Source organism: Saccopteryx bilineata, chromosome 10, assembly GCF_036850765.1.
Source record: "Saccopteryx bilineata isolate mSacBil1 chromosome 10, mSacBil1_pri_phased_curated, whole genome shotgun sequence".
Classification (NCBI taxonomy): domain Eukaryota; kingdom Metazoa; phylum Chordata; class Mammalia; order Chiroptera; family Emballonuridae; genus Saccopteryx; species Saccopteryx bilineata.
The window spans coordinates 47,614,658-47,637,155 of NC_089499.1; the positions used below are offsets into that span (position 1 = coordinate 47,614,658).

The 22,498-nt window shown below is 51.8% G+C and overlaps 1 protein-coding gene across 2 annotated transcripts in view; it reads right to left on the minus strand.

Moving 5' to 3' along the window:
• The window catches only part of CAND2 (cullin associated and neddylation dissociated 2 (putative)), a 45,314-nt gene extending 23,493 nt beyond the window's left edge, over positions 1-21,821 (minus strand). The window contains exons 1-10 of one of the 2 annotated variants that reach the window (XM_066245529.1): positions 21,691-21,821; positions 16,412-16,555; positions 12,531-12,685; positions 11,750-11,873; positions 8,671-8,936; positions 6,936-7,041; positions 6,609-6,751; positions 4,100-4,389; positions 3,134-3,275; positions 1,296-2,798 (exon numbers count right to left, since the gene is read on the minus strand). In XM_066245529.1, the coding sequence (XP_066101626.1) occupies positions 1,296-2,798; positions 3,134-3,275; positions 4,100-4,389; positions 6,609-6,751; positions 6,936-7,041; positions 8,671-8,936; positions 11,750-11,873; positions 12,531-12,685; positions 16,412-16,555; positions 21,691-21,758 (2,941 nt within the window). In that variant the 5' untranslated portion in view covers positions 21,759-21,821. Of the gene's footprint in view, positions 1-1,295; positions 2,799-3,133; positions 3,276-4,099; positions 4,390-6,608; positions 6,752-6,935; positions 7,042-8,670; positions 8,937-11,749; positions 11,874-12,530; positions 12,686-16,411; positions 16,556-21,145; positions 21,270-21,690 lie in introns of those variants that run through there. The other variant, XM_066245530.1, reaches the window with a different exon arrangement.
• Positions 21,822-22,498: the final 677 nt, after the last annotated feature.

The window sequence follows — 22,498 nt, forward strand, 5'->3', positions numbered from 1 at the left end:
GAGGGAGAGACAGAGACAGAGAGAGGAGAGACAGAGAGAGAGAAGGGAAGGAGAAGCTGGAAGCATCAACTCCCACATATGCCTTGACCAGGCAAGCCCAGGGTTTCAAACTGGCAACCTCAGCATTTCCAGGTCAACGTTTTATCCACTGCGCCACCACAGGTCAGGCATTATTATTATTATTATTATTATTTATTATTTTTTTTTCTGAAGCTGGAAACGGGGAGAGACAGTCAGACAGACTCCTGCATGCTCCCGACCGGGATCCACCCAGCACGCCCACCAGGGGCAACGCTCTGCCCACCAGGGGGCGATGCTCTGCCCCTCCGGGGCGTCGCTCTGCCGCAAGCGACCAGAGCCACTCTAGCGCCTGGGGCAGAGGCCAAGGAGCCATCCCCAGCGCCCGGGCCATCTTTGCTCCAATGGAGCCTTGGCTGCGGGAGGGGACACAGAGACAGAGAGGAAGGGGGGTGGTGGTGGAGAAGCAAATGGGCACCTCTCCTGTGTGCCCTGGCTGGGAATCGAACCCGGGTCCCCCGCACGCCAGGCCGACGCTCTACCGCTGAGCCAACCGGCCAGGGCCAGCATTATTATTATTTTTATTAAAGATTTGCCTGCGAGCCAGATGCAGCCATCAAAAGAGCCACATCTGGCTGGCGAGCCATAGGTTCTTGACCCCTGCTATACAGAGCCTGCATTATGTAAATTGATACATCCACTGACCCTATCAGGGGACCAGCCCGCCAGCTGCCTGGAGGCCTTTTGTTCTTAGGAGTCCAAATAACCCCACAGACACGTCTATCTGATTTCTTCCTCCCTGAGCTATGAAACCCTGATGTGCCCTGATCTGGCCACACACAACCTAGTCAGTCCTCCCCAACCCCAGGGCATAGCATCCAATCTTAGTCTACATTTCCATCTGCTCCTGGCTCAAGCTAGCCCAAAAGAGCTGTACTCCACAGGCCGCAGTTTCTGGCCCCTCAGTGAACTGCTTTTATTAACCTTTGCCTGGAGCATAAGGCTGCTGTCCACAGCAAAGATTATGAAAGTGGCACCATGAAATATTGTTGAAGATCAAGGATTCTGTCCCCTCTATCCCACGGGTCCACAGGAGGAGACCTATAAATGTCAGGGAACCATTTTAATGGCTCCTCTGCCTTTATCTTATACACACACACCATGACTCTCAGACCCAGTCATGGGAAATAGCTCACTTTGTGTGGAGAGCTCAAATGCTCAGGAGCAAACTGCCAAATAGTGATCTGGGCCACCTCTGCCCATAACTGTACTCCTACCTGCAGCAAGTTGCTTCCGGAATCGGGGCAGAAGGAATGGAGGGTTCACGAGGACAAGTTTCCCGAGGCACTCGGCAGCTACTCCCCGGGTGCCCTCCTCGGCACCCTCGCAGCGCTGGAACAACAGGGCCCAGATGTCCTCAGTGTAGGGCTTCAGGCTGTCAGGCTGGGCAGCCCCCAGGGCCTCCCTGAGTGAGTGCAGCAGCAGGTACTGCCTCCGGGGCTCAGCCTCCATCTGTCCCAGCAGGAAGGGGAGAAAATCGGGCAGGTTCCCAGCACCTACACGGCCGAGTGCGTAGGAGGCTGCCACCCTCACGTCCTCACTGGGCGACCCTAAGGCTTCCAGGAGCACTGCCTTCAGCTCCCTCTGGGGACCAGGCCCGGCCACCTGGCCCACCTCAGCCAGTGACAAGAATGCCAGGACCTTGACCCCCGTGCTGGCGTTGGGTGACCTGGCATCACAGACCAGGCGGTTTGCCGTGCCTGCTGCCTCCTGTGGACAGGCAGCTGCGAGGGCTGCCACACACCGAGCCAGCGAGTGGTACACCTGCTTGTGCAGGCCTGGCCCACCGTCCACAGCCTGGTCATAAACAGGTGCAGTGATCAGGTCCATAAGCTTGGCATAGTCCACACATGGGGGCCGGGTCCCCACCAGAGCCTGCAGGAAGCTTTGGGCAGCTGCCAGCACACCTGCTGGCAAAAGGGGTGAACGCAGCAACCGCAGCAGCTCTGAGAGCACGGGGCCACTGACCTCAGCCAAAGAGGTTGGCTGGGCCTGGGTCACTGTGGTGAGAAAGTCCACAGCCAGCTGGGCCACGTGCATGTCGCTCTCGCTGACCAGGGCAGGCAGCTCGGCCAACACAACCTGCACAGCAGATGACGGGAGGCTGGGTCCCTGGCCCTGGGCAAGGGCATCCAGGGCAGCCAGTGTGGCTAGTCGCAGTGCCCGTTGGTTCTTGCGCAGGAATGAGGCCAGTATGGGTAGTGACTCAGCCAGGATGGGCTGCAGATCAAGCCGCAGTGGGGACGCAGCCACGAGCGTCAGGGCCTTGACAGCGGGCAGCCGGGTGATCTCATTCCGCAGGCGGTCCAGGAGGAGTGATAGCGATGGATGCAGGTCATCCCCCAGCCGATCGCCCAGGTGGCCCACAAAATGGCCCATGCAGGAGATGGCCCGCTCCTTCACCTCCTGGTCCAGGTCAGTGGCACGGAGCCGTGCCAGGATGGCTGCAGACATTTCACCAACATATGGTTCAGGGTCCAGCATCTGAGGTTTGTTCAGGGGCCACAGGGCCCTCACCAGCTCCTGTAGCACCAGCAAGGCCTCCGCTGCGATCTTATAGAAAGGGTCAGACACACAGGCCATTACAGGTGGCAGGAGGGTGGGCAGGTGTGGGTGAAAGGCCTCCGCAGGCTCTGTGCCCAGCAGCCCCTGCAGGAAGGCCAGGGCATCCATCCGGATAGTGGAGGAACTAGAGCGGTCTGCCAGTGAGAAGACAATGCCTGTGGAGTGGGTGCAAAGGTTATAGACCACAGGCCCTGACCCAACACAGCCCTCCCTGGGTGTGGGTGTGAGAACACTCACAGGCATCTGAACTGGATCCAGGCACCTGGACTCCTATGCAGCAGGTTCTAAATGGTCAGGGCTTGGCTGGGGCCAGAGCTGAGGGACACAAGGCCATCTAAAACCTGGATGTAGGGCCTGCATCCCACTCTTGTTCTCACTGCTGGCAATGGAGAGCCACTGTATGTTGCTAAACGGTGGCACCCTTGAGGACTGGGAGCCAGGTTCTGGAAGAGGCCCAGGACAGCAGAGACCAGGTTCCAGTCCATCCTACCTGACACCAACACAGGCATGTGCTCTGCCAGGCTGCTGGGGAGGATGCCCGCCAGCTCGGTGAGGAGGCTGAAGCATCCCTGGCGGGCCCTGATGCTCCGGTCCTTCAGTTGCCGCTGTAGGGCCTTGATCACAAGGGGCACCTGTGGGCAGGTGAGGGGAGGTCAGGGACCACCCAGGGAACTTCCACACCCCACCCACTCCTGAGGGGCTCTGTCCAGGCATGTGCCTATCAAGGACCCTAGCATGGAGAGGATCGCTCCATCCAAGCTTTCCATCACTAGCTCTGTATCAGACACCTGATTCTGTACTTAGACCTTCTGAAGTAGGTACTACTCCTAGGTTCGCTTTACAGATGGGGGAATAGGTACAGAGAGATTAAGTAGCTTGCTCAATATTACATAGGCAGTCTGGCTCTCACCCTATCGGCTCCTTCTCTTCCTCATCTGGGTTCTCCCAAATGAGCTCATCCACTCTCCCAGCTTCAGGTGCCAGCACAGCAGTGACTCCCGATCTACACTGTCAACACCAGACTTGAGTGAAGACCACCTGGCTGACATCTCCACTTGGACATTCAAGGACCTTGAATACAAATGTCCAGAACAGAACTCCAGACATTGCCCTCTTCATACTCTGCCACCTAAGGGAACTGCTCCATACTTCAGCCAGAGCTTAAAACTAACATGCCACATCCCTGTCCCTCCCTCCATATCCAATCTATCAATATGACCCCCAAACTGTGTGGTCCAGGGACAGGGCCTTCATCTGTCTTGTTCTCTGCTTGCCCCAGCACCTGATACACAGGGTTGGACACATAGTGGGTGTTCAAAATGCACACTTCAGTGGATAGATGGTGGGGTGAGTTGATAGGTGGGAAAATGGATGGATGGAAGGGTTGTGAGAAGGTGGGAGGTTGAGCTGTGAGCAGGGGTGGGGGGCGGGGCGAGAGAGATGAAGGAGTCCCCACCTGTTCTCGCAGCATGTGGAGGTTGCTGCCAGTCTGGCTGGGCTCAACAGCCTCCAGCCATCCCTTTGGGGGCCGCGTTTGCCGTAGCAGCACAATGTAGGCCCCAAAGACATCAGCCTTGACATTCTCCTCACGTTCCTTAAAGCGACGGATGAGTGCTGGTGCCAAGGTGCAGTGGAAGTCGTGTAGCAGGTCAGGCCGAGCGCCGATCAAGGCTGCCATGCACTTGGCTGCTGCCCGGCGCACCTTCCAGCTCATGTCATCATCGTCACTGTACTCGTCCTCACTCTCTGGGGCAGGAACCAGACACACATGGAGCCCTGTGCTCTACAGCAGATGGATAGGGAACTGCCTGTCCCACCCAGGTGATCTCCCAGGACAAAGACGTGAAGAGGGAGCCAAGTCTCTGTTTCACCTTTTTTAAAAAAAATTTAGAGGAGGGGAGATAGAGAAACAGGACTCCCACATGCTCTCTGACCAGGATCCACCCAGCAACCTGGCCTGGGGCCGGTCAAACCATCCTCAGCGTCTGGGGTCAACACTCAAACCGACTGGGTCACTGGCTGCAGGAGGTGAAGAGGGAGAGAAGGTAAAAGAGAGAAGCAGATGGTCACTTCTCCTGTGTGCCCTGACCAGGAATTGGACCTGGGACATCCATATGCTGGCTGATAGTCTATCCAGTGAGCCAGCTGGCCAGGGCCACTGATTAATCTTTTGATGATCATTATTTATACACTACACAGGTGGATGAAAGTAAGTTTACAGTTGTGAGTACATGAAACAGTTTATTCTTATATTATTACTTATTAATTATTGTATTTTCCATATGAACTGTAAAACTACTTTTGCCCACCCCTGTATTGGGAATGTTACCTACCATTTAGTGAACACTTACTGTGTGCTGGAGATGGCACCCAGCACTTCAAAGCCACAACCTCATTTAGCCTTACAACAGCCTTGTGAGACAGGGATTATTTCTCCACTGTAGAGATGAGGGAACTGGGGCTCAGAGGGAAGTGACTGGCCCTAAGTTACATGAGCAGGGACATAGAATTAAATTAGAGTCCTCCTTCTTCCTCCATGGCCTCTGCTGTTTTGACTATATGAGGGAAAAAACTTTCAAGACTTCAATGAGGACCTAGAGAATCCATTTGGGGCACAAAACCCATCCTTGGTTTTCAGGACTGGTTGTGTAATGTTTCATTTACTGGAATTTCAGCAGGAGGAGGGATTAAGGCCTCCTTTTGATTGCCCCATCCCACCCCAACTCAGCCTCTCAAGGATCTTGATTCCTCAGGTTCCAAGCAGAAAATACTATATTTGCATGACTTCCCACTCTCCCAGCTCCCTCAAGAGGCTAAAGCTCACAAAGTGTTTTGAGCCTCATTTTACAGATGAACAGATGATAAGAATAAAGATCAGAGATGGTCAGAGCCTATCCTGAGGACACATAGCTAAGGAATAGGAAAGCTGAGATTCGGGTCCATTAGGCCCACCCATATTACCTTTGGAGACACATGAGGCTCTGAGGAGGATGGCCCTAACTAGGACACCCCAATCACAGGCTCAGAGGCCAGTTCTTACTCACGCCACTCTGTTGACAGCTCAGACTCTCAGAGCTGGCATCTGGACAAGCCACAGTGGGCTACATGGGTAGTCCCAAGGATGCATCCTGTCAGCTTAGCAGATGTCCCCTCTGAAGGACCATTATTTGTTACCTCCACCCTATGCCATCCACGAAGAAAAATCCATAGCTCCCTGTTACTGACAAGAAAATGCCCAATCTCCCTGGCGTGGCATCTAAGGCCTTGCCATGCCTGTCTAATCTCGTCTCCCACCATCCCATCTTGTTCCAGGTACCCCATAAGAGTATAAATCCCTTGCCTCCATCGATGCCCTGCTTTCAGAACGCACGAGCATTCGAGTGACAAACCCCACCACAAGCACAGAAGGCTTTCCTTTCAGCCATTGAGTCCACTCCCCATCCAGATTATCTCCTGGGTCAGTGCCTACCATTCTACCATTAGAGCTTCCCTGTGCTGGGTTAAAGTATTAGCTCTTGGAAGCCATGACTAAAAGGGCAGAGACAGCAGAGTAAAGGTCAGGGAACCTGACGGACATGGCTCCAAGTCCCAGCTTTGCCACTTCCTAGCTGTGTTATCTCAGCTAAACCAGTTCTCTAAGTCTCAGTTTTCTTTTCTGAAATATGAGGATAACAATAAATACTGGTTTTCTATGGTTACTGTGAGGAACATGATATAAGAGAATGCTTGGGGCACCAGTTGAAGCTCAATAAATGTTAGTGATTACTACCATCCTTACTGTGCAGTCAGAAAAGATGGGGACATTAGAGAATCCAGATTATGGAAGGCAGGGCTGGAGCCTGAAGAACAGCTGGGATCAGGATAAGGGCACTAAATATGGCTCCTGTCTTTGGTTGGGGGGGAGGTCCCCAGTAAGGCAGCACTCCTTTCCACCCTCCAGCACCAATGACAAGTTGGTCACCCACCTTGCTCACTGAATTCACTATCCTCTGTCTCCATCTGCTCCTCATCCCCATCACTGTCGTAGTTATAGTTGGGGTCATGCTTCAGGTACTGAAGACACAGTGTGGTTACACTGGGCACATGAGGGCTCATCTCCTTGGGGCACCTGTGGGGTGAGATAGGGAGGCTCTGGTGGAGGTAGGTAGGCAGGACAGAGTAGGCAGTGGGGCCCAGTGGCAAGTCCTGAGATCTTATTGCTCTAAGGCCAGCATACTGCCTCTTATCCTGTCCCCACTAACTTCCCAAAGAAACTCTGGGGCCTCCACCTTCCAAAATCCCACTGCACCTACTTCTTCAGGAAGGCTTCGAAGGCCTGGAGGCAGGACTCCCGGAGCTCATCATCATCCAGGTTGCAGAACTCCTCCACCAGAGGCACCAAGCGGTCTAGGTGGGCCCCTGTAAGGCCAGGTGGATCACTGACAGGCTAGAACTTTTCCCAGGCTTCCCTAGCCCACAGTGCTCAGTCTGTCCCTGAACCTGCAGCCCTGACCACTGCAAATTCAACTCAAGAGGTTTCAGGATCAAGCAGATGTGGGTTCTAGCTCTGGCTCTGCCACCTATGAGCTTTGGGATATTGGGCATGTCAAAGCATTTCTCTGACCTTAGTCTACTCATCTTCACAGTAGAATAAAATGCCTAGCAGACAGAGATTTTGTGAAGATTAATATGATGCAGATAAAGAGCTTCGCACAGGTCCTGGCACAGAGTAGGCACTCAGTAAGTAACGTCTGCTGTTGAAACTATTAATTATGTCCTGGCCTTATTTCCTGTACTAAGTTCAAGCCCTGGATGGAAAAAGGGGAGAAGCAGGTACTACCCAAAAAGAGGGGCTCCTGCCTGACCCCTGGGCTTTAGAGAGTTCCACCCTAGCCCTTCTCCAGCCACACCCTTCCCTACTTTCCTGCCCAATTACTCTGAACCTTTGTATGGGTCCTATGCAGGCCTCTTTCCCAGGTCCATGCTCCCAAGAGTGGCCATGGGGTAGCTGCTGTTTGGCATGGGAGGGTGGAGAAGAGGAATGGTGGGAGAAGTAAATAGAATGTAAACTGCAGGCTGGAGTCCCCAGGTGTGGCTTGTAAGGTCACTTTCAATGAGAGAGCCATAGGGAAGGGAGGGGCAGACCATGGCCAACTCTACCCACATTGCTTTTCTCTAGCCTGGAACTTCAAGGTGTTTGAGAATAAATTCAAACCTGATTGAAGGATTCCATTTCCATAAAATTAATCTATGATCACAGAAAACAGATCAGTGGTTGCCTGGGGTGGGGCAAAGGAAGAGATGGACTACAAAGAGACTCAGGAAACTTTTGGGAGTAAGGGAAATGTTCTACATCTTGACTGTGGTAGTTTCATAGGTGTACACAAAGGTTGAAACACAATGCATTGTACACTTTAATGTGGTTTATTGTTTATACATTATTTCCAATAAAAACTTTAAAAAATTCAAACCTGGTTTACAGGCTGTTATTAAGGTACATTTGTCAAAGTAGGGTGGAAATATATACTGCTCACAAAAATTAGGGGGTCAGGGAGCATGCATATAGATACTCCAGTACTTTCAGCCTTTTGCATAGTGCATTTTCACCAATGAAATAAAGTTGGTTTTGGATCGAATTTGCATAATCAAACAATTTTCTTTGAATTGTTTGCTTTTCTGATATTCTTGTTTAATAAAAATCAAATGCTTCTTTTTTTTATTGCTTCATATTCATTTTGAAATATTCCCTAATTTTTGTGAGCAGTATATATTTAAAAATTTTTAGGATATGTGCTGCCAAAGCGAGCACTTACTCTTTTTTTTTAATTTAAAAAATATTTTATTTAAGTTTGGTGGAATGATTTACAATTATCTGAGGATAAGAAGCAGATGGCTCTCAGGGCCCGTCTTCCCCATCCAAGTTCTTAATCCCCACCCACTTCTAGAGGTGGCCTCGAGGCCCCGCCTTTTCTGCCTGGGCCCCGCCCCTCTCCCCAGCAGCTCCTCGCTTAGACCCCACCTCCTTGCCCTGGGACCCCACTCTCTTACCCAGTCGGTGGCCTGCCTGGCGGCCGATACTGCCCAAGCACTGGATCAGGGTGTGGACAGTGGCGGGGCTGGCAGGTGTGCGTGGGCCAGGCAGCCCGTCCAGCAGGTGATTGGCGAGCTCTACGAAGAGGTCGGTGCTGCAAGCGGCCGCCAGGTGGCCTAGTGCCACAATGGCCCGCTTGCGCACAGCCAGGCGCGGACTGCTCAACTGTGGCAGGAGACAGTGCAGGAGGCTGGCATGGAAGGCACCCAGTGGGGCGCCTAGCCTGGGGAGCAAAAGGGAAAGTCAGGCGAGCACATCAAGAGAGCACCCTGAGCCAGGTACTTCATCTCTTCCCCATTCTCTCCTGGCCTCCTCCTAGGAATTATGACAACCCAGTGGCCCTTGGTAAACGTTAAGACTCCTTGTAACTGTGGCATGACTATTTATTATTACAAAGAAAGCAGGGAGGGGAAGGGACATTCTCAATGCCACCTAGCCAAGAAATGCAAGGCCAGAACTTGAATTCAGGTATCCAGGCTTCTAGCTTGGTAAGAAAACCCAATAGTAGTGCTTGTGGGGGGCTACAGTGGGGCTGTCCTGATGTCCTGGGAGTCTGGGCCTTGCTTTAACATCCACCTGCCCCCTCCCCTCCCTCTGGGACCAGAGTGGTCTAAAATCTATCTCTGATCTGGTCACTCCTTTGCTTATCTTCTTTGATCTCTTTCAATGGCTCCCTAGTGCCCTTTAGAAAAGCTGAGCCCTGGGCTCAAGGCAAGAGTCAACACAAGAGAAAGTACAGGGAGAAGGCAGCCCATGCCCATCTTAGCAGCTTCTCTCCTCACCTTCAGACCAGGCCCATGCATTTTCTATCCCACACATGTCCTAAGACCTTTTCTCTCTCTCTCTACACTAACACATTGATCTCACTCTCCTATAACTCTCCACCCAGCCCAGACCTCTCTTCTGGGTTTCACTTATTTATGTGTTTACCTACTATGTGATAGCCTGTGCTGGGGGCTCAGGTGAGCAAGACAGACTGCCTTTGGAACCTGCCCCTTGCTGGCCCTGGCCAGTTGGCTCAGTGGTAGAGTGTTGGCCCAGTGTGTGGATGTCACAGGTTCGGTTCCCGGTCAGGGCACACAGGAGAAGTGACTATCTGCTTCTCCACCACTCCCTTCTCTCTCTCTCTCTCTTCCCTACCTGTAGCCATGCCTCTATTGGTTTGAGTGAGTTGGCCTTGGGCGCTGAGGATGGCTCTGTGGCCTCTGCCTCAGACACTAAAAAATGGCTCCATTGCTGAGCAATGGAGCAACAGCCACTGTTTGGACAAAGCATCACTTCTAGTGGGCCTGCTGGGTGGATCCCGGTGGGGGTGCATGCAGGAGTCTGTCTCTCTGCCTCCCCTCCTCTCACTAAAAAAAACCCCAAAACCTGCCCAATGCAGTTTTCAGTTGAGTAAAGGCCTCCCAGGCACCTCAACTTCAACATAATTCAACATGCCCTAAACTATATCCATCACCTTCTTCCTCACACCTGCTTCCACTCCCAGAGAGCATCCCACCACAGCAATGGCCCTATGTCTGTACCCCCAGTTAGTAAAGTCAGACTCCTGGGTATCATTCTGTGTCTGCTTCTCTCATCCACTCCAAGCCCTGTAGAGTCTACTTCCAGAATACATAGAAGTTGAGTTCCCCTGCTTGCAGAAGCCTCCAAACCAGTCTCCCTGCCTCTTCCACCCCCTCCAATCTACCATGCACACTGAAGATAGGATGATCAGTCCAAAACTCACAAATATGCACCTGACATCCCTCAGCCCATCAAAAAAAAACCCTCCATGGGCTCCTCACACCTTCAGTGTACTTAGTAGCCATCCACCCCCGGTTTCTGCCCAGTGGTTGGGCCTCATCACTCCACATCAGCCCTTCCACAGTGCACTTTAGCCCACAATGCCCTGCATAACCCCTGAGACCCCATGTCTTCTCCTGCGTCTAGGCCAAGGGCAATCTCCTCCAATGTCCCCTTTGTGCCCACTCAGGCCTGGCCAAATCCTGACCATCCTTGAAGGCTCATCTAGCAGGATCCTCTCTAGGAAGGGTCCTCACACCCCAGCTGGATTCGAGCCTCCTCCTCTGAGCTCCTATAGGCCCTGCTCTTATCCTTACTGTTGTTCTTACTGCACTCACAGTTGATGTGTCTGTGAGCTCCTTCCTAGGAATGACCAAGACTGACCCAGTCCACATTGCCAGCACTAGTCCAGCACCTGATATTTATCTGGCCACAAAGTAGGTGCTCAACTCTTGGGGGATTGAATGAATGAATGAAAGAATACTTTAAAAATGTACAGTACAATTTAAAACAAAGGCCCATCTATATTAGTTTGAAAGAAGAAAGAAAAAAAAAGAAGGGGGAGAGGGAGAGGATGAACACACCAGGGCTTCAGCTATGGAGAGACCTGAGTTAAAATCCTACATTCTGGCCCTGGCCGGTTGGCTCAGCGGTAGAGCGTCGGCCTGGCGTGCGGGGGACCCAAGTTCGATTTCCGGCCGGGGCACATAGGAGAGGCGCCCATTTGCTTCTCCACCCCACCCCCTCCTTCCTCTCTGTCTCTCTCTTCCCCTCCCGCAGCCGAGGCTCCATTGGGGCAAGGATGGCCTGGGCGCTGGGGATGGCTCCTTGGCCTCTGCCCCGGGCGCTGGAGTGGCTCTGGTTGCAGCAGAGCGACGCCCTGGAGGGGCAGAGCATCACCCCCTGGTGGGCAGAGCATCGCCCCTGATGGGCGTGCTGGGTGGATCCCGGTCGGGCGCATGCGGGAGTCTGTCTGACTGTCTCTCCCCGTTTCCAGCTTCAGAAAAAAAAAAAAATCCTACATTCTGCCACTTACTGACATTGTGACTTCAGGCAGGCCACATCACCTCTCATAGCCTATAAATTTGTGATAAACGAGTTCTCCTTTGCAGGGCTACAGGGACAATTAAGGAGCCCCAAGCACAGGGCCTGGTGTGCAGTAGGTGCTGGCTCTGTGGATTTAAATACTTTGCTGTCCCCTTTGTTCCTCCTCCTCCCCCACTCCTCCTTGCCTGAGGTGGCCTCCCGCACCTGCTCAGCATGTCAGAGAGGATGTCCAGGGCTTCCAGCTGCACAGCCACGTCTTCTTGCTGGGCAATGGCACTGGTGAGCTGACCAGTGATCTTCCGGCACACATTGGTGGCCAGGCCAGAGCCTGCAGCACAGAGCACATGGTGGGCTTGGTGAGGTATACGGCTGACCTCTACCTTTGGTTGGCTCCTGCTCTACTGAACCAGGGAAGCCAGGCCTTGAGTGGTACCAGGTTTGACCCAGAGTTCCAACCAAACTAAAGGTGACAGCTCAGGGAGCTAGAACTGATGTCCAGCAGGCCGGCTGGCTCACCCCATATCCAACCCCTCCTTCCTTCCACCCTCCACTAGGACAAAGGGAAAAGTTAAGCACTCCCTTCTATGGACTCCCTTCCTGATAGGAGGGGCCAGACGATCCCATTCTGGCCAGGGAAACATACGTCAATATCTTCTGGGGGCTTCTGAGAAAATATATGTTTTCCTTATAAAAGGCAAGAGACCCAGGCAGATACTCAATCCTGTCCTAATTGAGCTGCTAAAAGAATTACTGCAAAAATGGAGTGGCTGATTCCCTGCTTCTTCAAGCAGCCATGAGTTAAATTTTCTAACTTGCAGCTAAAAGCATTGCTGACATAGAGCCATGAACTCAGGCAGATAGGGGTCTGAATTCTCTGCTACTGACCAGCTGGTTGACCTTAGGTAAGTCCCTTCACCTCTCTCAGTTTCTTTAACCATAAACTGGGACAAGTAATTATGGCACCTTGTCCCTGGGACCTGGGTACCTGTGGCTGCAGGGGGTAACTCTGACAGGACAGTCTTGAGGCCGATGCCAGCGATATCTCGGAGCTGCTCCTTGTCTGACCGCATGTTGGCACAGAGAGCATCCACGATGGTCTCCACCTGGTACTCCTTCACTTTGCCCACCAGAGGACCCAGGCTGAGCAGGGAAGGAGGAAAGGGGTCAGAAGCCCCAGGCTCAGCTTGAGTCAGGCTACCCCTTATGTCCCCTCAAGCCAGTGAGGAATAGCCCCAGATCAACAGGAGACTCCCTGTTTTGCCAGAAGGAGAGGCATCCTCTGGCAACTCCCAAACCTTTATCTCCTCCTGGGTTTTGCAACTCAGTATATGGCCAAAACATCAAATCCAGTAACCTCAGCTGGAAACCAGGGAGTGCCCAAGAGGACTGGTTCTCAAACTGGAGCACATACCAGAATCCCCTGGAAGACTTGTTAAATGCAAACACTGAGTCTCACCCCAGATTTTCAGATTCAGGAGGTCTGGGTGGGGCTCGAGAATTTGCATTTCTAGCAAGTTCCCAATAGATGTTGACACTAATGATCTGAGACCACACTTGAGGACTTCTGTCTTAGAGCCTTGCTTCTCAAAGTGTAGTCACGGGATCAGCATCATCAGCACCACTTGGAATTTGTCAGAAATGCAGACCTTCAGGTCCTACCCTAGAGCTGCTGAACCAGAAGCTGCATTTCAGCAGAGTCCCCAAGTGATTCAAATGTTTAAAAACAGCAGCAATGAGCCTAACCAGGCAGTGGCTCAATGGATAGAGCGTCGGACTGGGACATAGAGAACCCAGGCTCGAATCCTCGAGGTCGCCAGCTTGAACGCAGGGTTACTGGATTGAGTGTGGGATCATAGACATGACCCCATGGTCTCTGGCTTAAGCCTAAGGTCACTGGCTTGAGCGAGGAGTCACTGGCTCTGCTGGAGCCTCCCTACCCCATCAAAGCACATATGAGAAAGCAATCAATGAACAACTAAGATGCCACAATGAAGAATTGATGCTTCTTATCTCTCTCTTCCTGTCCATCTGTCCCTAACTGTCCCTCTCTCTGTCTCTGTCCCTGTCTCTACTGCTAACAACAACAACAACAAAAAAAAACAAACAGCGTCATTAGATGCACTGGATCTCAGCCTTAACTGCATTGCCATCGCCTGGGGCCTTTAAGAAACTGTTACCTGGGTGCTGGCCCCAGAATCTGAGGTAATTGGGTTCAGGTATAGCATGAATGATGAGTGTTTTTAAAATTCCCCAGGTGATTCTAACATGTAGTCAAATATTATATGAGAGTTTCTGACTCAAATGAGGGTTTCCCCGATGTTCGTGTGTATTAGAATGCAGATTCTCACCTGCCCGCCTCAGCTCTCTTCTTCCACCTTTCCCACTCCTGAATATGAACCCCTGGATGGGAAATACATAGTTCTAACAAGGGTCCCAAGTGACTTCAATTCATGCCAGTTTGCGAACCTTGGCTCTCCGGACTGCTTTCTCCATCACCTCCTCCATCTAAACAATCATGGGTTCTCCCACTCTATCTCCTGCAGCACTGATTCTCAGTAAGGGTGATCCTGCCCCCAAGAGTGTTTTAAAAATTTATGGTCTTGGCCCTGGCCGGTTGGCTCAGTGGTGGAGTGTCAGCCTGGTGTGTGGAAGTCTCAGGTTCAATTCCCGGCCAGGGCACACAGGAGAAGCACCCATTTGCTTCTCCACCCCCACCCCCTCCTTCCTCTCTGTCTCTCTCTTCCCCTCCCGCAGCCAAGGCTCCATTGGAGCAAAGATGGCCCGGGCGCTGGGGATGGCTCCATGGCCTCTGCCTCAGGCGCTAGAGTGGCTCTGGTGGCAACAGAGCGACGCCCCGGATGGGCAGAGCATCACCCCCTGGTGGGCGTGCCAGGTGGATCCTGGTCGAGCGCATGCGGGAGTCTGTCTGACTGCCTCCCTGTTTCCAGCTTCAGAAAAATACAAAAATACAAAAAAAAAATTTTTATGGTCTTATGAGACAACACTTCTGGCTTTTACTGACAGTGGGAGGAGGTGGCCAGGAATGCTAGAAAGACAATATGGCACAGCAAGTCCCATTCCAGGTTCCACCCATATTTCTAACATCCCTTTGGATACAGGTAAAAAGCCTTCCTATAATCATCTGAGTCCAGAACCTAATTTCATGTTACATATTAACACAAAGTACTTTTTGCACTATTTTAATATACCCTAAATGTTTCAAGAATGTAGTTACCAGGTAAATTGAAGGAAGACTGTATTTTGTTTTCTGGGAAACTTTACAAGAGATAGTCACTATTTCAGAAAACCTTGTCACTAAGAGCAATGCCTGTGGTATCTGAGTCCTCAACATCCCCACCTGTCACTGCTGTGGCACTCACAGTGAGCCCACACTGAGCTGCAGGCCTCCTATGACTTCATCACTTTGCTGTCATCAAGCCTGAGCACTTACTGAAACACATACTATTTCACTATGAACTACATTCCTCCTATTTCTCCTTTATATTACAATTGATGGCTTTATATATACTGCTTTGAAATTGTGTAGAGGCAGATTATAATATATGTGAATTTCACTGCAGGAGAGGAAAAGGGTATTTCAGACTACCTGCTGTAAAACAGGGATGTTGGCTGTGCTGGTGGGAAAGCACAGTGCACCCTGGATCTCTACTCCACACCATACACCTGACCCTGTCACCTTCCTGCATAAAACTCTTTGCTGAATTCCCTTTGCTCTTGGGATCAAGTTGGAATTCATTAACATGGCCAAGAATGACTGGGCCCAACTCACAGAGTACTGTTAGAGAAGGGATTGTCCCAATTCTCTATTGACTATTGACCCCAGCCATTCTTCAGTGCCCTACCCTGCCCACCCTGGCACGTGTGTGTGTGCGCACACACACACACACACACACACGCACACATCCTGTGGATACCCCATCTTGCTTTTTCCGCTTTGGAGGTAAGTGCCCAAGGTCTCAGGGCTACAGCCTCATGACGCCAAGGGCAAAGGCTTTTGGGGCTGCTGTGTCCCTGCAGCTCTCACCATTCTGTTGCATTCCAGACTGACCTTGCAGTGCCAGCGCCTGAATCTGTGCCTGAGGGCTTTCTCTGACTACAGGTACCAGTGGACGCATTACCCTCCACCCTTCCCCAGGAGCAGCCCTCAGCCAAGGACTGACAGAGCTGGCAGGTGGGAACACTCTAAGGCAGGGGTCCCCAAACTTTTTACACAGGGGGCCAGTTCACTGTCCCTCAGACCATTGGAGGGCCGGACTATAAAAAAACTATGAACAAATCCCTGTGCACACTACACATATCTTATTTTAAAGTAAAAAAACAATGGGAATGAATACAATATTTAAAATAGAGAACAAGTAAATTTAAATCAACAAACTGACCAGTATTTCAATGGGAACTATGCTCCTCTCATTGACCACCAATGAAAGAGGTGCCCCTTCCGGGTGTGCGGCGGGGGCCGGATAAATGGCCTCAGGAGGCCGCATGCGGCTCGCGGGCCGTAGTTTGGGGACCCCTGCTCTAAGGTGCCCCCAGTAGGGTTGAGCTCTGCTTGCCCACAGCAGTAACTTGCTTGATAATGCAGCCTTTATTGGCTTTCTTCCTTCCCTGCCTTGCTTCTTTATTCCTGTACTGGATTTTCCTGGGATCACTTCTCAAATAAACTTACAACTGAATTCTGGAACCCAGACCAAGTCACTGTCCAACTCCACTGAGACTCCAAGAGCTGTTTAGCAATTCTTTTCTCAGAGACTGTTTCCCAAAGGGGCAGGGGCCCCTGGGGAGCTCCCACACTAAGGGAGCATCGCCAGAGGGTGCCTCCCTGTCCCCACCAAGGCTGACACTTACCACTTGACTGCCAGGTTCTGCACCTCGCCATTCTTGTCCTCCAGGAGCCTAAGCAGCATCTTTACCACCTTGCGCTCACTGTCCTCATCCAGCTGAATGGAGTCCTTCTGCAGCTCTGACATCAGGTCACTGGTGGCCATGAACCTGGGCAGGGAGGGCAGAGGAGGATTTTCAAGCAGCTCCTGGGCCCCAGTGATTTGGGAAGTATCTTAGAGTTCCCCCAGAAGCAGATATTAACACAAAGATTCAAGGGTAAGTAGATTATCTGGGCTGTGGTCACAATCTACTGTAAGAAGAGCAGTGTGTGAGAGACACCAACTGCCACATTGTGACCGACTAGGAGTAGCATAGCATACTAACTAAATGCTTAGGGCTTCAAAGTCGGTGGCTCTTGCTTCTGCCATTTACACAAATATGAACTTGGGCAAGCCACTTCACATAGCTGAATCTTAGTTTACCTGTCTTAAAAATGGGGATGCGAATATTACCTGCCTCATGGGGTTGTATGGAAGATAAAATGCCTGTGCTGGTTATCTGAAAGCACAGTAGCGGTCTGAGCTGGAAAGTCATGGAAAATTGGGGCTGCAGGGGGCACTATGGCACACCATTCCTGCCAAGATTGGCAGAATCTTAAACTAGCAGTCCTCAGCTGTGTCCACCTTGCAAATGCTTTTTGAAAATTTTGAATTATTTACCAATATTTTAAAATTGGGAGAGTTGACATAAAAGTATTATTTCCAGATTCTCTTGAAAAAAAGAGTATGTGAATACAACTGGGCCTACAGTCCCTGGTGACAATAACTGGCTCTAGTCAAGTTGTGGTTGTCCTCAGGAGGGACACACTCTATCCAGGTCACCAGGTTCCCACCAGACCCACCCTACCTGTTCACAGGCTCTTGAAGGTGCTTGAGAGTAGAGACTAGAGGAGAAAGTAGGACAGAGCAGCAAGGAGAGATGCCATGAAGTCGGGACAAAGAGTGCTGGTCCCAGGAAGCTTCCAGCTTTTGCTGACACACCAGGCAATCAAACCTCCTTAACCAGCCTTGCTTTCCTGCTTGAGCCAGTCAACTAATAGCCCCCACACCCAACCCCCCAAAATCAGTCACAGTCAGCTGAATCTTTGCAGGCTCAGACCTGCTGCTGGATGTCATGGCGTCCCACACCACCCTATTAGCAGGAGGACACCTATCGATGTCATAGTTGTTTATTTTTAAAAGCTGGGATAAGCCTTAAGCTACTAAGAGAAGAAAGGCATGGCAGGGCTGACTGTGCCCACCTATGGGCCTGGCCACTGCAGGAGAAGCAGCCAAGATAAGGTGAAGGAAGAGGTTTGAATCTGAGCCAGGGCAAGGCCTGGGTTAGGCACATGCACTCCTAGGTCTGTCCAGCTGAGAGGGCATTCTCAGAAGGCAGGCGGGAGCTCTAAGCTGCATTTCTGCTGCAGTCCATGGGACCCAGAGCAGCCTGGCAACCCAAGAGATGTGCTACTTTGTCCAAAATGGGCCTCCTGCCCCTTCTTTCTTCTCCATCTGTTGAATGCCTAGTCATCTGTCAAGGGCCCAGCTCAAATCAGCTTCAGGGATGAATCCTCTGACTACCCTGCCCTATCCACCACCCACACTCTCTCAGCACACTGGGTCCCTCTGGACAAGAACTCTAAGAGAACTCTGCACCCCTTGATCATAGCACTTCTCACACTACCCTGCACACTTGGTCACCAATGTGTCTCACCCATTAAATTGTGAGTTGACAGGGGCTTGCCAGTTTCATACAGGCCCAACCAAGAACAGGTCTAAAGAGCACTTGGGGTGGCAGGGTGAGGGCAGGAAGGGAGGAAAGGTTAGAGTCAGCCTCTAACAGGGCTCAGAGCCAAACAGCTGTGTGAAAATCTGCACTCAAAATCAACCCTCTGAAATATGCCTCAGCAATTCAGACACCCCCAAGTTCCTGGAAACTCATAGCTCTCTGAGAAAGAAAGCCCTATTGTGTATATATGTGTGGTAGTGATAGTGGCGGTGTACAACAGTGTTTAATTTGATAAGTGAGAGCTTGAACACTAAAGTTTGGCTTCAAGTAAATACACTGGTCTTGTCTTGTCACTTATCAATTGGGTGACCCTGAACAACTGACTCTTCTGGGAGTCCCAGGGAATTTTCTTTGCCCTACTTTATAACATCCTTGGGGAGATTTATTTTTTAATTCAGTGATAGGAGGGAAGGCAAAGACAGACTCCCACATGCATCCCAACCAGGATCTATCCAGCAAGCCCACTAGGGGGCAATGTTCTGCCCATCTGGGGCATTGCTCCATTGCTTAGCAACCGAGCTCTTCTTAGAGCCTGAGGCAGAGGCCATGGAGCCAACCTCAGTGCCTGAGGCCAACTACCTCCAATTGAGCCATGGCTGCAGGAGGGGGAGAAAGAGAGCAAGAGAGAGGGTGGAGAAACAGATGAGCACTTCTTCTGTGTGCCCTGACCTAGAATCGAACCCTGGACATCCACATACCGGGTTGATGCTCTACTACTGAGCCAACCAGCCAGGGCTCATCCTTGGGAAGTTTTAAGAGGACAATGAGTTCTTAGCATGAGGCAGATGAGGAAACTAGGCTCAGAGAGGTTGCAGGAACTTCCTAGTGTCATATAGCAAGTCAGGAGGAAAATCAGTCTACCAATCATTTCTCCTGGTTTCTCAACCAGTGTTACTGTGTTTTTAAGAAATGATGTGGGGCCTGACCAGGCAGTGGCGCAGTGGATAGAGTGTCGGATTGGGATGGGGAGGACCCAGGTTTGAGACCCCGAGGTCACCAGCTTGAGCACAGGCTCATCTGGTTTGAGCAAAGCTTACCAGCTTGGACCCAAGGTCACTGGCTTGAGCAAGGGGTCACTCAGTCTGCTGAAGGCCCACGGTCAAGGCACATATGAGAAAGCAATCAATGAACAACTAAGGTGTCGCAACGAAAAACTAATGATTGATGCTTCTCATCTCTCTTCGTTCCTGTCTGTCTGTCCCTGTCTATCCCTCTCTCTGACTCACTATCTGTCTGTAAAATGAAATAAAATAAAAGAAATAAATAAAAAATGATGTGGCAATTCCTGCCAGATCACTCCCCCCCCACACACACACACAGTTTAGCCATTTCATTGTTGGAGTCTGAGTGGCAATAGGGTAGCCTCCTACCCACCAAGTTGGGGCCCAGGAATAACTGGGATCAAAGACTTCCTCCACCCTGCCTGGGACCTCCATTTTCAGTCACTGCTCTCCTCCAGGAGCCAGAGGACACAGTCTCAGTGTCATTCCAGAGAAACCTTAGAGGTGATGCAGCTGAGACCAGTCAGCCACATGGGTGCCTGGACAGCTGGTCAGCAGGACCCAGCCTCTCTGGCATTTGGACTTTAAAAATAGACACCATTCTCATGTGCTTGGGTGGTTTTAAGTGTTCTCAAGGCCGCTAACAGAGCAGGCTGAAAGGGCTTCTTGGGCTCTAGGTGGCAGGACCAACTCCTTCTCCTGGAGAATAGACCTAAGGCCCTAGAGGCAGTGGTGCAAATCCCCTTGGCTGTGTGACCTTGGGCAAGTTACTTCCCTCTCCAAGCCTCTGGAGAACAGAAAGAACAATCATTAACACCCTGGTGGATAAGTGGACAGAATGAGATTATATTGCACAGTATAGCAGGAAACCTGGGGCACAAAAACATTCACTGAGCACCTACTGTATACACAGAACAGGCTCTGTAACACAAAAAGGAAGCATATCTCCCAAGGCTAAGATATGACACAGCAGAAACATGGGTAGGAACTCAGAGGAGGTGCCTAACCCTGCCTGGGTGTCAGGAGGCATCCCAAATAGGTGACAACTCAGTAGGAGCTAGCAAAGTGAAAGGAGGAAATGAAGGGGGTACACAGAACTTCCAGATAAAGGCCCAGCATGGGGAGAGGGCATGGCTGATTTCTGATGTGCACAGAACCATAATAGTGTCCACTTATTAAGTGCTTACCTGGTGCCAGCCGCTAAGCTAAACTTTCTACATGGATTAACTAACTCATTTCTCATCCTCACACCAACCCGCAGAGGTAGGTTGTTATTATCCCCATCTTAGAGGAAGAGAAGTTGAGGCTCATGAGAGGTTAAGCAGCCTGTCCATGGTCACACAGCCAGTAAGTGGCTGGGGGCAGGACCAGAACACAGGACTGTGGCTCAGAGGCTCTACTAAAGCTGGATTAGAGGTTCTTGAGGGTACTGAGGAGTGGGTTTCAGGAGAAGGCAGAGGGGTGAATCTCCTCACCTGTCAGGGGGCAAGAATCAGATGGCATTGCCAAGATCTTAGCCTCTGTGTTAGACTGACCTGGATTTGGACCCCAAGTCCTCCACGTCCTAGCTGTGACTGCACCTAGGCCCTTCATGCCTCTGTGCCTCAGTTTTCGTAAAATGGGGATAAAGTGATAGAATGTTCAATAAGTTGGTGCAGCTACTTTGGTCTCTGCGAGCTCCTTTCAGCTCAGAGGGTCCAGAATTGGCTGTGTGACCATGGGACATACATCCCTTCACCTTCCTGGGTTTCCTCTGGAGGATGAGGAAGTTGGGCCACAGGTTTCCTCCATTTCTTTCAGCTCTCTTCCTGTGTGGCTCGAAGGGGAATAGGTATACAAAATCTAGCACTCCCACCCCAACCATTATCTAGCTCTATCTGCAAAGCCACTCGGCCTAATTCCCTCTTTCAAGCTTGTTAAAGCAAACCTGGGAGGGGAGAGGACGGTAAAGGGTGCCCTGATGTGCAGGGAGGAGGCCTGGAGTAATTCTGAGGAGAGCGCAGAGCGTCGGGTGCTGAGGTTATCAGTGAAAAAGTCGAACCCGGGAAAGAGCTAGGTTTCAATGCAGGAAACAATAGGCAGCGCTGGGGTCCTGCGCTTCACTATGGGCGCATCACCTGCAGGGCGAAACGAGGGCTGGGCATAAATGAAGCAAGAGGCCGAGGAAGGTGGAGTGGGGCGGAGCTGGGGCTTTGATGGGGGAACAGGAGGCAGGGACTGAAGTTTTCACGGCTGGAGATGAAGCTGGCAGAGTCAGGGAGAGGAAGGGCTGCAATGCGGAGAGAGGCCAGGCTGGAGCTCCCGCGGGGGCGTTGAGGCAGGAGGGAGAGGTGGTCTCCGGGAAGGGGCGGGGCCTAACGCGGGAAAAAGAGACAGGGGTTGCTGGGTCGTGGGGCAGGGCCGGCGCCTCGGACGGTGGAAGGCTGGGGGTTTCAATGGAGGCGGAGAGCGGGGCGGGGCAGCAGGGCTCACCTGAAGTCCTTGTCGCTGGATGTCATCTTCTCCAGGAGGCTGGAGATGTGAAAGGCGGCGGTGCTCATGGTGGCTGCGCGCCGCGGGCCGGCCGGCGGGAGGGAATATGGCGGCGCGGGCGCCCCCTGCCCCGCCTCGCCGCACCGGCTGCGATCACAGACAGAAATAGCAGCCCCCGCCCGCCCCGCCCGCCGGCCGTGTGCTGGAGCCTCTGCCGCCGCCGCCTGCTGAAGGCAGGAGGAGGCCCGAGAGGCTCTGCGGCCTCACCTGAGGGTCCGGCCCCGGCGTCAGCCCCTGCCCGTGAACGGCCCAGCACCGGCTTGTACACCCCCCAGAGACGGGGAGGTCACCAGTTATCACGGGACAATTACTTATGATTCCCGGGATCCCGGATCAGCCCTCTATGCCCCTCGACCCTGCTCTGTGGCATAGGCATGGTATCACAGTCTCAGATTGGAATCCTCCTTCTGCCATTTCCCCTGCTTGTGTAGCCTTGGCCAGGTTACTTTACTTCTCTGAGCCTCAGCTTTCTCCTTTGTAAGCATTCAAGGAACAGGAGTTGCTCTTTGTAGGTCAAACCTACCAAAGCACTTCCACCCCACCCCACTCCTCATGCTGGCCTGCCCCAGAACCAGACAGGATCTGAAGAGTGTACCCAGTCACTGCAGGACCCCTGCCTACCATCTACAACCCTTAGGCCATCAGGGTCAGTTTCTTCATTTTATAAAATGACGATGCAGCTGAGGCCCAGAGAGGCAAAGAGACTTGCTAAGGGTCACACATCCAATGAATCTGGGATGGAATTACA